Raw genomic sequence first — 14,608 nt, forward strand, 5'->3', positions numbered from 1 at the left:
CTGTACATTCCTCTCACCTGCATCTAGACCAACATCTGTCCAGCATCTGCCATGGTAGCTGCCCTGCAGGTACTGGAAGGAAAACCCAGTACCAGCTCCCAACTCCACTATCTTGACCCAGGGCAACACAGCTGGAGAAAGCACCAGCCCCTCAGGGCAGCCCCAGCCAGGAGTATGAGCTCAGAAGCACTGGAGTGAAGGCAGGGCCCTGCAGCCCTGAGCCTCTTTTTGGCAGAGACTTTAACAGACTCTGTGTCCACACTGCCGATGGGGTCATGTGATCTGCAGGACCTTTCTCTTGCAGTGAACACTCAAGTGAGGCAGATGCTGACAGACTATCCTCATCCCCAGGAAATCTTTTACTCCCTAAGTATCTCTGAGAGGGAAAAGCCATATAACAGTCAAGGACAGGCCCTGAGACCCAAGGAGTCCCAGATGCAAAGGTCACAGCCAGGCTCTTAGGCAGGCCTGGGACAGTAGAGGTAAGATGTGGCTTAGGTGGCCTCTGAGGTCATTATCAGGACAGCTGGGCATCTGGGGCGTGGGAGAGTACCTGGCCTGCTCACGTCTGGCCTCTTTCAGCTAGGAATGAGCAAGGGCTGCTGATGGGCACTGGTTCCTGCTCTGCTCTGCTGAGGGTGTACAGGATAGAGGCAGATCTGGAGAGCAGGCATGGCATTGTGGGAGCGGTGCCAGGTGGAAAGAGCCAGAGTGTGGCTGCACTGGAACCACGTGGTGGCTGCTAGAAGGACTTGCTCACCAGTTACTCACTACCCAGCCACACCATTAGGCTCCAGGTGGGGCTAAGGACCACATGAAGCGGTGGATACGGCACACACAGTTAGTCAAACCAGCTTTGTCTTGCTCTGCCGCTCAGGAGCCTGGAGCCTGTTTTCAACCTAGACAGAGAGCAACCCTCCTCAGCCTCCTAGGGCTGAAAAGAGCCACCTGTGTGTCACTGGGCAGGTGATCAACCTCACTAGGCTCACACGTTCATCTGGGACGTGGGACCAAGGACACTGACTGCCTCCCAGGGCACGATGCCATTCAATCAGTGTCTAATAGAGTTAGGTCCATGGATACCACTCCCACCCCCAACGTCAAGCCCAAGTGGAAGAAAACAGATATGGGCTTTATTTCTTAAATACTCTCTCAACACAGCATGTGTAGCGCCTGCTACGGCCAGGCAGACAAACATAAATTAAAGCTACTGGGCGTCCAGAGAAAGGCTGAGCTGGACCTTCATCAGTCCCAGCCAAAGTCCTGGCCAGTCATCTGGTAGAACTTGCGGTTGAAGGGCCGGTAGAAAGCCCGCAGGCGCTGAACCACAGCCTCCGGCACTCGGGGGTGAGGCCGGCCCTTGGATTTACCCAGGCAGCGGGGGCGACCACTGCCCTGGGCCTTTTTGAGGCAGGGGAAGCCCTTGGTGGCATTGAAGTAGAAGTGCTTGTCAGTGACCACCCGCTTGAGGCCCAGGAAGTCCTGTACCCGGCCCATTTCACCGGCTGGATCAGTGACTAGGCGCTCTCCACTGACAAACAGGAAGTGGGACAGAGGGAAGTATCGAAGCCAGTTGTCCAAGTGCTGGGCATAGAGGCCAATACGCACAGCGCTCCAGGCTGTGTCCACGGGACCCAGGCCACGGCGGAAGGCCAGGGCACGGAAGCTAGGCAGGCCTGGGGTCTTGGAGAGTGTCTGTGCATAATCAGAGATGGCCCGGGTCACAGGGTTCCGCACCACCACAATCAGCTTGGTGTCTGAGGACATGCTATGGATCCGGCGGGGAGCCTCCTGAGTCACAAAGTAGCTGGGGGTTTTCTCCATGGTGATCTGCCCATCCAGGGTGCGTGGCATCAGACCCCTGTGGAATTGCAGAGAGTAACTGAGTGATCAAAGCACACACTTCTTCCAAAGCCATTTATTTCCCTTCCCAGCGAGCTCAGCCCTTGGGGCCCAGGAACCAACCTCTCCTCCTCTGAGAGAAGCCTAAGGTGGGCTATCCTTCTCCCCTCTTAGATTCATCCTCCTGAAGTCCTGGGGACCCCAACCCAGTGTGGGCCTGCAGTGGAGCCCAAAGCCAGGGCTGCCCTAGTCAGTACAGCTCTAGGGTAAAAAAAAAGTGACAGCCCCAGAGGGTGATGGCCACCAAGACATTCTTCAAGTTTTATGACCCTTCTCCCTGAAGTACCACCCCCACAGAGTCCAAGCCAGTCCCACACCAGAGACCAACCCACCCCTTCCAAGGCTGCTCTGCCTATCCTTGACCAGGCACCCCAAGGCTGACCAGCACAGACCCTCTAGGCCTCTTTACTGTAATCACTGACCATGAACTAGGTCATTGATTATGCAGCTACCAAAGTCTAGCCTCCCTTCCTCCCTCCCTCCCTCCCCTAAATTCAATCTTCCCCTCTTGACCTTCAGTTTTCTCTGGGCCCAGTGAAGAACGCCAAACAGTCACCAGCAGAGTCTAGCACCCTTAAGAAAGTCAGGGATCCACCTGGGGCCTATCCCCAAGTCCTGTAGTAGCCTTAGGGTGCCAAGAGCCAGCGTTTCTGAAATTTCCTTCATTCTGGAGAAGAGTGTTGGCCTAATCCAAATATTCAGAGAAAGTTGGCAGACTAGAGCCAAGCCCGAAACTGAGGGGAGCCCACACAGAGCCCAGGCAGGCCCAGGCACCCTGAGAGGTGGCCTCAGGCTGCGCCTGCCAGCCAGTTAGTACACAGTGAGGTAGGGCAGGGTGGGGCAGGTAAGCAAACAGCTCCAAAGAAAAGCCAAGAACTGGGTCAACAGAGGCAGAGGCAGCGGGGCTTAGAGAGAGAGAGGGACACCTGTCCAGTCGTGACTCCCATCCTCTTGGGGACATTGTCCACCCCTCACTGACCACCCCTAGGACTCACTCTGGTCAAGCTGACACACTGGACTAAGCCCATCTTTACTGAGTCAAGGGTCTTCATTCTCCTCTCTCTGTCCAGGCTCCCAGGCAAATACAGGCAATGCACAGGTGCCATGCCGGGGTGTTTGGTTTGCTAATAATGGACAAGGGATATATGCATCTACCCCCATTAGACCAGGCAAAAATGAGATGAAGCCTAGATATGGTGGTACATGTCTATTACCTAGGACGCTGGGGACAGAGGCAGATAGGATAGAGAGTCTGCAAACAGGCTAAACTACACAAGATCTTGTTGGAGAGAGAGAGAGGAGAGAGAAAGAGAGAGACAGAGACCCCCAGCAATACCAGGCTCCTAACATCATCCATGACCAAAGCCAAGGGAGGTGAGTGACATGTGGGAAACCCTGCAGAGCAAGGATGCAGGCAAAGCTGGTCTGTAGAAGTTATAAGGATTTGTGACTTGGTCCTCCACCTGGATGACACGGTGAACCGGGAAACTCCCCCATTCGATAGGAAGGAATCTTAAGACTGAGAAAGAATAGGAAGGACTGAGGAGAAACAAGAAGCCTCAGGCCTCCTCCCAGCCCACCATGGATTCCATGGGGTTTCTGTTCCCAGAGCCCCTGTCCCCGGTACTCTGTCTTGTACAATCAGGATCCACATACTGTCAGGGAAAGTTCAGTAAGCTTAAGCTACAACTCTAAGGTCTGAGAACCAGTCCCAAGCCCTTCTGCAACCTGACATCTTAGGCATCAGTGATCCTCCGCGAACCTCAGGAGCGAGTGAGCGAGTGAGCGTGGAGAGGAGAGAGCGGTGTGTTTGGAAGGTGAGACCGAGCAGAGCAGAGTTCTGTCAAGCTGCCCCATAAACCTTCCCTCTCTCCTGCTGCATTCACCCCATCTGGTTTGCATTTCTCCGTGGCTCCCAGCCAGCCTGAGACCACGCCCCCTGCTTGCCCAGCCCCTCCAGAACCACCACTGTATCCCACACCTCATTTGGGTCAGTTCCAAGGGGACCTTATCCCAGTGTCAGAGAGTGCTAAGGAACCAAGTCCCCAGTCACAGGAGGGAAGAAAGCTCAGCACCTCCCCCTGCAGACCCAGGCACACCTATGGCCTGATCTTAAACCCCAGGAGCTACAGGGATTCCCCTACCTGTACCCCTCCTTACCTTTTCTTGCTTTTTCAGAAAATATTACTGACTGACACCCCAAATCTTCAATAAGTGAGGGAGAGTGGGCTAGTAAATGCTGCATGGTTTTGAGAGTGGCCAGGAGCCATGGCCCCCAAGAGAAAAGACCCTGAAAAGCTTAAGAAGCTGGGAATTTAACTCAGTTGATACAGTATTTGCCTAATGTGCACAGGTCCTGAGTTCAGCTCTTAGAACCGCATACAAACTAGCCATAGGCTGGACATGGTGGCATGCGCCTGGATCTCTTTGAGTTTGCACATCTGGTCTGCACATCTGCACAGCAAGTTCTAGGCCAGGCAGAACTGCAGAAATGGGACCCTGCCTCAAAAAATAAAAACAGAAATAAACAGGGCTGGAGAGATGGCTCAGAGGTTAAGCGCATTGCCTGCTCTTCCAAAGGTCCTGAGTTCAATTCCCAGCAACCACATGGTGGCTCACAACTATCTGTAATGGGGTCTGGTGCCCTCTTCTGGCCTGCCGGCATACACACAGACAGAACATTGTATACATAATAAATAAATAAATATTTTAAAAAAACAGAAATAAACAAAGTAAGTCCTCTTGATTTGATGACATGGCTTCACAAGTAAGGACACTTGCTGTGCAAACCTGGTGACTAAATTCAGTCCCTAGACTGTGAGTGGGAGGAGAGAAGACTCCTGAGTTAGCCTCTGACCTACATGCTCATAGCAGCATTCTCTCTCTCTCTCTCTCTCTCTCTCTCTCTCTCTCTCTCCCGTGCACGCGCACACACACACACGCCATAGTGGTACCTGTACTAGAGATACCATTAATCATTCCCTGCACTCATGAGGTATAGGCAAGAAGTTCAACATTATCCTTGGCCACACAGAGAATTTGAGGCCAACCTGAGCTACAAGAGACCCCAAAACAACAACAAAGTCAAAGAAGTGATCTAATGGAGAAGCAGGGAGGAGAATGGGGGGGGGAGGCAACCCAGGCCCCCTCTGCTGAGTCCAGGGCTGGTCAGCTCACAGCCCAATGCGAGCACTATTCCAAAACCTCACCGGTGGCTGCTCCTTTCCCTCAACCCATACCCAGACAGAGTTCTGCAGGTTCTGGGGGCTCAGCCCAGGTCCTGTGACTGGAGATACTGAGTCAGAGGTGCTCATTCTCAGAGGCTCGGTGTATACACGAGAACACTACCCGAGGAGCGGTTACTAGAGAGGACAGCAGCCTTTGTGGCTACAGCCAGGTGAAGATGCTAAGCTGCACAGTTCCGAAACCTACCAGGGTCACTCTGCTCACCCCACGCTTCTGATTAATAGAATGAGGCCATGGCTTCCACTCCTTCCCAGCATTCTATGCTTCCAGATGGACTCTACAAATATGGTGTGCTGTCCTCACACTCCCTACGACCATGCCGGGAACATGTACTCTCCTCAGGTAGTACAAACCTGCAGAGCCAGGAGCTTATCTCCCAAATCCAACAGTCTCAATGCAAGTTAACAAATGGAAGGAAGGAAGGACCTGGGAAAAAGAAGCTGGTGTGCCTGGGCCACCCTCACTAATCCTCCAGGTGACTTTATTTATCTATCTATTTATTTATTTATTTATTTATTTATTTATTTTGGTTTTTCGAGACAGGGTTTCTCTGTGGTTTTGGAGCCTGTCCTGGAACTCGCTCTTGTAGACCAGGCTGGTCTCAAACTCACAGAGATCCGCCTGCCTCTGCCTCCCGAGTGCTGGGATTAAAGGCGTGCGCCACCACCGCCCGGCTCTCCAGGTGACTTCAACTCAGCACGGACTTGCAGATGAGGCAAGCCAGTCTGTGAACCCCCATTTCCCCACAGGAAGGGACAGAGTACCTAGAGGCCTGAACAGCTGCAGGAGGCGGTGGGCCTGCCTTCAGCCTCTAATACCAAACTCAGTAGGGGAGGGGCTGACCATCCACCAGGACCTATGGCTGGGGCGGTGCTCCCCACATTCCACTGCTGCACCCCAAGTCTGTCCTGGGTGGAGAGATCCCCACCCTTGGGCTGCTCTGCAGGGCAGGGTCTCCCTCTCCAAAGACCAAACCTAACTTTCTCCAGATTCCAGCAGTCGAGAAAGGCTCACCTGATGGAGGGTGGGGAGAGGTTCGCGGGGGGGGGGGGGGGGGGGGGTAGGAACTTTCTAGAGAGCGTCTAGAAACCTGGAGGTCCTTCCTAATATACTTGACTAGTGTTCAGATAATTACCCATACTTACCCAGACTTATAATTGGGGGGCGGGCACGAAGGGATGATAAGGCGCCTAAACTCCAAGTATTTCTAAGGCTCCCAAATAATCCCACTGGGGTTATATTAATATACTCCATAATAATATATGGGTATATATTAATAGTTTAGTGGTGGAATACTTGTTTAGTACATATGAGGCTCCAGGTTCAGTCCCCAGTACCCGACCCTTTGAAAAGGAAAGTCTACTTACCTGCCCAGTTATCTCACTGGCTTGAAAATACTTCCCAGCTAGGATTACACCTTGCCGAGTCCCTGAGCCCACCCAACAGGAGAACGGGGTTTTCCCTGAGGTTTTCTAATCCCTGGGGCCCTTGGCTATAAAAGGCCTTCCTTTGGGGGCCTCATCCACGAGGTCAAGTTTGTTTCTCTAACAGGCTTATTTCAGACCCTATTTGTCCTGGGTTCCGGGATCGCACGAAGCCCCTGAGCTAAAAGCACAGTCCGTGGCGCACACAAACGCCGAAGGGGCAGACCAGCAGGGGCGCTCACCGGTACCAGGCGAGCCCGCGCTCGTAGCACCTGTCGAAGAAGTGGGGTTCGGAACCAAGTGCACGGACGTCAGGGTGCAACCGCAGGAACTCCAGCAATGCGCGCGTGCCGCCTTTCTTCACACCCACGATGAGCGCCTGTGGGAAGCGCCGGCGCCCCGGGCCGCTGGCCACCGGCAGACCTGGCGCTCCCAGACGGCGGGAGGAATGGTGAGGCTCGGCGGGCACGGGAACCGGTGCAGGGACACGGGCGACAGCTGGACAGCGGCCCGGGAGGGCAAAAAGGCAGTAGGCGCCTAGCAACAGAGCTACGAACGCCAGCGGAGCACGGGGAGCACGCAGTGCAGCCCCCTGCCCCGGCCCGGCGCTCTGGAGGTCCCCAGCTCCCCCGCCTAGACCGCCACTACCTGCCATCGGGTCGCGCGGCGCCCAGGTCTGGGAGCGGGGAAAGCAGACAGGAGCGCATCTCGGCTGTCGCACGCACAGCCCGTGGGCTCCGGGCTTCTGGGTTGAGCTCAGCAGCCCAGCCGCCTGGGAGCTGGAGGAGGATGGGGGGCGGGGCGGGGCCGAGATGCCCCTCCCTGTCCCGAGCTCCGGCCACGCCTGGAACTCGCAGGCTCCCGCTAACTTCGAGCTCGAAAGGAAGCCATTCGGGCTACTCCCAACACTCTTAAGCTGGTCTCCGGCTCACTTGACTCCAAAGTCTTAGACTACGGGAATGCGGTGGCAGGGAGGGACACAAAGCAGCGACAAGGACTCGGAGAATGAGAGATCCAGGGCGACAGGTGTGCGGTCTCAACCCTGGTTTCCTGAAGCCGGAGCCTCATCGCTGGGCGAGTCGGCAGACACAGAGGGTCCAGAAGTCCGCCTAGGGAGGATGAAGCCCGGCGCAGAAGGGGCGGTCCCCAATCCTGAGCTTGTGGCAGGAATGCTCACTCCTTGCCAGCAGTCCACCTAACCATCCACTAGAGTGAGAGCTCTGCTCCGGGGAGAGAACTTATTAAATGGTCTGGTGACCATTTTAGAGTCCAGGTGACAGATAGAGCTGGCCTCCCCAAGATGTCGGTGATCCCCTCGAGAAATTGCAAAGTGGCTCCCCCAGAAATTGGAGAGACCTGTACTAGGAGGCAGAGAAGGCAGGCACCTAGCCTCTGTCTGTGGAGCTTCCTCTAAGTATGGAGAGGTCCCCGGGCTCCTACGTGTATGGAACTTGCCAGTCGAGGACAGTTCTCCCCCATCTCCTGTTCCAGGCTCACCAGGTGCTTGCTAGAAAGGCGGAGGGGAAAAAAGACTCCAGGAGGGTGAATAAGCCATCCTGACCCAGGGGAAGGGTAACTATGCCTAGGGCTTCTTTCTGCCTTTGTCCAACTTCCTGGCTGCTAGGTCCAGTCCCTGACCCCACCATAGAACCTCAGCCCCGTTCCCCAGCCTCTGCCCTAGGTTCTGTTCCTGGGCCTTGAGGCATCTGAAAGTTTCTCATCACTGTGGGCTGTCTCTGAGGGGGGCAGAGAACTTCAAATGACCCACAGACATTTAGTTCCCACACCCAGGGCAGCTGGGTCCAAGGAGTCACCCAAATCCAGTCCCAGACACCAGGCTACCTTTGCTTGTCAGGGCAAGCTGGTGCCAGCAGTCCTGTGGGCAGGTTTTAGCCCAGCACCGTCTGGGAAGCGTGTCAGTACATGCAAGATCCCAGGAAGTTCTCCTTCAGGTCTAGCTGTAAATGGGATTTGTTGCAGGCGTGCTGGTTCTCAGAGCCCTCCTAGGGAGGTCCCACACTGCAGTATTGCACCAACACAGTCCGAACTGTCGCCACTTGGGACTCTAAATCCCCACCCTTATTCCCAAGTGTATTCCCTAGTAACTCTCCATCTTCCCAGCACTGGCTAAGTTCCCACCTCCTGCTCTTGGTTCCCCTGTTTCCTCTGCAGGGAGCCTTTTCCACAGGGCTGAAGTCTTCCCAGGAGACACTGGCCCAACAGCGAGATGAGTTGAGCATTTGGAAGCTGACCCCCTTTCTCTACTCTCTCTGGCTCTGTTGGAGGAAATGGGTACAAATCTGGGAACTTCCTGGGTGACACGAATGGCCAAGGTCTCCCAAGCACCCAATGGGGATCCCAGCGTGCAATGAGTACTTAATAAATCTGATTAGTGAGGAGATAGGAAAGGCTTTCTGGGGTGAAGGCCAGGCGAGGAGGTAAATACATTCCAGGCAGAAGAGAGAGTGAGGTGGTGGTAGGTGTACAGGCTCCACAGCGGAATACATCTGAAGGAGACCAGAAGTGGGCATGCAAACTCATCCTTTAGAGAAGTAGGGGAGGGCCTTAAAGTCCCTTCCTCTAGCCTTGTGGCCACAGACTCTGGCTACCTCCAAGTTTTCATTCCTTCCTTGTAGAAAGGAAACCAAGATCCTGACCCAGGGTCTTTGGGAAAACAGCTTTATTATTGAGGTACAAGTCACATACTATCCAAAGCCAGAGGTCACTGACTTCCAGTTTTTCATCATGCTGTGCAATCATGACTATCATCAATCTTAATTTTTATTCTGTTTTAACTGCATGAGTGTTTTGCCTGCATGTATGTATGCGTACCACATATGCCTGGTGCGTGAGGTCAGAAAGTCTGGTTCCCTGGGACTGGAGTTACAAACAGTTGTGAGATACCATGTGGGTGCCTGAAATTAAGCCCAAGTCATCTGGAAAATCAGTCATTATCTTTTTGGGGGAATTGAGGGGGATTGTTTATTTCCTCAAGACCAGAGTTCTTTGTGTGGCCTTAGAGACCAGGCTGGCCTCGAACTCAGAGATCTGCCCGCCTCTGCCTCCAGAGCGCTGGGTTTAAAGGTGTGCACCACCACCGCCTGGCTGTAGTCAATGCTCTTAGCCACTGATCAACTCTCACTTTTATCCAGCATTGAACATTTTTATCGCTCTCAAAAGGAACCCTAGAACCGTTAGCAGTCATTCCACATTATCTCTCCCCAGCTGTGCCTGGTGGCAAATCACCAACGCATTTCTGCCTCTCTGGACTGGCGGGCCTATTTCCTAGAAATCAACTCTTCGTTGTCCGTCAGTTTGCCTCCATCTTCTCGCGGGCTCTTCCACTGTGCTGCACACTGAGGCTCCATCCTGCAGGGCCTTTTAGTTCCTTCGTGTGGGAACTTCATATAGCTCCCTGTCTCCCTTCAACCACTGCAGAACCCATGGATAGTGTCCACTTTCTGGATATAACTATTTCTGGTTATAAACATTCATCTACAAGGTCTTGGAATTTTGCTCTGGAGGAGAATTTCTAGGTCTTAAGGTAACTCCACTTAATACTTTGGGAAGAGCCTCCTGCTTATTTTTTCTTTCTTTTTAAGGATTTATCATCTTAATTCCGTGTATGTGTGTGGACTTCTATGTGAATATCTATGTGTGTGTCAGTGCCCAAGGAGGCTGGAGGCATTGCGCTCCTCTGGAGCTGAAGTCAAGGGCAGTTGCGAGCTCCCTGACATGAGTTCTAGGACCTGGATTAAGGTCCTCTGCAAAGGCAATTACACACTCTTAACTAATGAGCCATTTCTCTAGCTCCAAAGAACCTCATTTTGAAAAACTTTCTTAATGCTGGGGAGTGGAGGCGCAGGCCTTTAATCCCAGCACTCAGGAGGCAGAGGCCGGCGGATCTCTGGGTTTGGGGCTAGCCTGGTCTACAGAGTGAGATCCAGGACAACCAGGGCTACACAGAGAAACAAAACAAAAAGAAGAAAGAGAAGAAGGAATAGAAAAGCTTTGTTTGTTTTGAGTGTGACAACTTACTGTGTGCACATATGGATGCCAAAGAACAAAGGCATCTTTTGTCTTCCAGCCTTTACATGGGTCACAGGATTTGAACTTGGGTTACTAGGTTTGCACAGAAAGTACCTTTACCCACTGAGCCATTTTGCCAACCCAGAAATGCCTCTTTGAAGGTAAAAGTTGATTCCAGAAACATCCTCTGTGTTTCTCAAAAATATGTTTACCCACCTCCCTCCCTTGGGACGTCAAGGCTGGTCCTCGGCCTGGCTCCTGGCCTGCTTTGCTGGCAGGACCCAGCCCCCCAGATCTTTGCTGGCAGGACCCAGCCCCAGATCTTTGCTAACATCCTCCTGTGTGACCAACCTATGGACAGTGGATCCTATCTCTAAGCCATGGAATCCTGGAAGGGTGACTTGCTTCCTGCTGTCTGGTTCTACCTCTTTTGCTCAAAATTAAACACGAAGTTCCTGAGGAGTCTTCATCTTAAGAGCACCACACATAATTCCAGCACTTGGGAGGCAGAGGCAGGCGGATCTCAGGGTTTGGGGCCAGCCTGCTCTACAGAGCGAGTTCCAGGACAACCAGAGCTACACAGAGAAACCCTGTCCTCCCAAAGAGAGTGGCGATAATGGGAGGAGGCTCAGTGGCTTAGAGTGCTTGCTGCTCTTTCAGAGGACCCAAATTCAGTTCCCAGCGCCCACACTGGGCGGCTCATACCTACTGTAAGTCCAGCTCCAGGAGACCCGATGCCCCTCTTGTGGCCTCCATGGGCCCTCACTCACACATGTAGCCTATACTTATACGCACACACCACATAAATATAAATAGATCTTTTCTTTTTTAATGGAGGTAATGGCAGACTCTCCTTCTGGAACAGCTCTGAGGATTTATTGATAGAAATGAATGTTACAAGAAATAAAGCGGGATAATTGGGAGTCCAAGGTCATCCTCAGGTACACAGTGAATTTGAAGTTATCGTGGATTACATGAAACCCTGTCTCAAAAAAAAAAAAAAAAGCTCAGGGTGTGGCAGAGTTCCTACATAACCCAAGCTGGAGGGAACCCATGGTTCGCTAATTTTGTCAAGGAAGGACAGCCAGGCAGGTGCTTGGTAGTCTCTGAGACGTGGGCCAGCCAGCATGTGGGTAGTTCAGCTCGGTGTTGAGGATGGAAGGGAGAGGACTAGGACGCAGGCCTGTGAGCATGCCCCTGGGGAAGAAAGCTGACCAGGGCGGTCATGGACAGATGGAAATGCCAGCCACCTACCTCTGCCTATGCTCCCATCAGAGACTAATTAGTTCTTTGTGTGTGGTTTGTTTTTCAGTGCTAGGGATGGGCTTTGCCCATGTTAGCCAAGTGTCCTATGAGTTACACCCTCATCAAGGTTTATAGGTAATTCTGACCCCTGGTTATCTTGACCTCACAATCAGTTCCAAGAGGCAGAAATGAGCATCGTCAGGACCCCTTTGGGGCTCCAAACCTAAGCATGGTGGGCACTCGTCCGTGCCTTCAGTGCGACTGTGTCTTTCTGTCTGATTTTTCAGCCTTTTGCAATCTGGACTCCTCTTCACAGTGGGTACCCCTAGTCTGGGCCCCCACAGCAGCAGTGGGTACCCCCTAGTCTGCCCCCCTCCCCAACAGCAGGGCAGGCCAGCAGGGCTGCCCCTCTCTGGAAGATGATTAATAGCATTGCTCAGTCTCTCCCTCCATGGGGGACTGCTGGGGGCATTAAACACATGTGAGAGCCCCAAGACCTCCTCCCTTCAAACCACACCCTTCACCCCGAGCCCGAGCCTGAAGGGAGTGATGGGGAGGGGCTAAGACCAGAGGGTGGGCCCAGATGTCCTTGATTTGTGTGGAGGTTTTTCCACTTTGGAGGCCGGATATGGCTCCATCCCAGGGAGGAGCCCTTGAGAGAGACCCACCCCTTCCACCCAGCCCTAGAGAGTTCACTTTACTTCACCCCGATGGGAAAGGAGGCCAGGCAAGAGCCCACTCTGGGGACAGTGAGGGACAATGCTGGCAATATAAAGGATCTAGGAGCATTCTCTGTCCCTTTCCCATAGGTGACCTTGACAGAGATTCAGCCCCCTGAACCGTCCTTTCCTATTTTATTAAAAGAGAACCCTAGCCTGCTGTGGTGGCGCAGGCCTTTAATCCCAGCACTCAAGAAACAGAGGCAGGTGGATCTCTTTGAGTTCGAGGCCAGCCTGGTCTACAGAGTGAGTTCCAGGACAGTCAAGGCTACACAGAGAAACCCTGTCTCAAAAAACAAAAAAATAAAACAGACAAAAACAAGATCCCAGCCCCCACTTGGCTTTCAGTCATCAGAGGATGGAAGACAGCAGCAGTGAAAAGCACCTGCTTTTGCTCTGGTCAGCCAAGTTCCTCATTTTCTTTATTTTTCTTCAGACAGGGCCTCCCTCCTGGTTCCCAGAATCTATAACTAGGAACTATGATTGCTTCTTTCAAGGTGGCCCAGATCATCTTGGTTTTGTTGTTGCTGTTTATTTGTTTGTTTGTCAGACAAGGTCTCACTGTGTAGCCCTGACTGGTCTGCAATGTCCTTTTGTAGATTCGCCTGCCTCTGCTTCCCAAGTGCTGACGTTGGCATGCGCCACCGCATCCAGCCCAATCCAACTTTTAACAGTGTAGTGCTTCCAAGTTTTCAGTACCGACTCAGAGCAGTGAGACTGGTGATCTTTAGATGATTAGGTTAGGGTTAGGATGGGTGGGTGAGCGGGAAGAAGGGGATTCTCCCTGCCTACTCCACTCTTCCAGTGTCATAGCCCCGCCCATGTTGCCATGGATACCCTTCAGCACCCTGGGAGGGCTGAGCATATCTAAATGATTTCACAGCTGACTACTCTATGACCCAGTCTATCCACCTATCTATCCCCAGTGATGACCCCAAGGACTAGAAGGTGAACAACAGAAGCAAGAGACCTGGATCCATGCTCTGAGGATGATTCACTGACTTGGGTCCTCTGACTCTAGGGGTAGAATGGACAGAAACTGTGAGACATCAAGAAGCTAGCGCTTCAGGGGCCGAGCGCTATAACCCTCCGAATTTGACAGCAGGGAGCTGTGTGAACTAGTGGCGCCCTCTAGTGTTAGCTCTTGCTCACTTGCAGCTTCTGGGTAGGCATTCCAGTCCTCTCCTTCAGCCCCTGCTTCACTACTCTTCCCACGGCCTCCCAAGCTGCTGTTGTTGCTGACTGCTGCCGCCCATGCTGCCCTTTGGAAAGCAGCTACTGCTAGACTCTTCCCTCCTGTTTCTCGTGTTTTGGCTGAAGTTAGAGTTGTCAAGCAGCCTCGGTCCCTCTGCTTCTGCAGCTCGGGCTGCCACACCTCTGCCTTTGCTCCACTATTCCCGCCACTTTCTCTTCGTTTTCACCTCAGCCTGCACTGCTAACTGTGAGCAAGATAAGACACCAACAGAAGCCTCTTGTTGGGCCTCATGTAGTAACACTAAGGCAAATAGCACAAGACTGAGGCTTCCAGCCAATTCACTGAGTGGAACGCCTTGCTTATATAGAGCAAGAAAGTGTACCAATCACAGCACACCTCCTGTGCAAATGACAATTTGTTCTTGCACCAGTCACAGCCTGCTTCTCTTTTCTTTTAGCATTTTGTGCTTATATTTATTACACGTGTTTGAGTGTATTGCGCCATGTGCTTGTCTGGTGCCCATGGAAGTCAGAAGAGGGCACTGGATCCCCTGGCCACCGTGTGGATGATGGAAACCAAACCCAGGTCCCCCGCGAGAGCCCCAAGTGCTCTCAGGCACTGAGTCATCACTCAAGCCCCTGCGTCCTGTTGCTTAGCACCCATCACTGCAGTCCTCTGCATCCCTCTGCCAGGCCACCAAAAGAAGCTCTCCTCCTCTGACCTGGGTATAAACAGTTGCAGGATCATCTAGAATCCAGAGGTTGGTGACAGCAAAATGTCTGGTGTGAACTGTTTCAAACACTCTTAACTGAAGCCGAGCCTGGAGCAATCAACTTTAATCATCCTGG

General features: G+C 52.8%; 1 protein-coding gene across 4 annotated transcripts; it reads right to left on the bottom strand.

Moving 5' to 3' along the window:
- Positions 1-1,111: 1,111 nt before the first annotated feature.
- Positions 1,112-7,397, bottom strand: Hs3st6 (heparan sulfate-glucosamine 3-sulfotransferase 6). Of its 4 annotated transcripts, none has more exons than XM_041676329.1 (2): positions 7,221-7,397; positions 1,112-1,861 (listed from the first exon to the last, which is right to left on the bottom strand). In XM_041676329.1, exons 1-2 carry the CDS (start codon positions 7,277-7,279, stop codon positions 1,246-1,248), a joined length of 675 nt encoding a protein of 224 aa, XP_041532263.1. In that variant the 5' UTR covers positions 7,280-7,397; the 3' UTR covers positions 1,112-1,245. The 4 variants fall into 4 exon arrangements, with proteins under 4 accessions (XP_041532263.1, XP_041532262.1, XP_041532265.1 ...); XM_041676328.1 differs by having other exon boundaries at positions 6,815-7,363; XM_041676331.1 differs by lacking the exon at positions 7,221-7,397 and adding an exon at positions 6,516-6,628.
- Positions 7,398-14,608: the final 7,211 nt, after the last annotated feature.

Source organism: Microtus oregoni, unplaced genomic scaffold, assembly GCF_018167655.1.
Source record: "Microtus oregoni isolate MIOR12 unplaced genomic scaffold, Mior012 000027F_ref0000203, whole genome shotgun sequence".
Lineage (NCBI taxonomy): Eukaryota > Metazoa > Chordata > Mammalia > Rodentia > Cricetidae > Microtus > Microtus oregoni.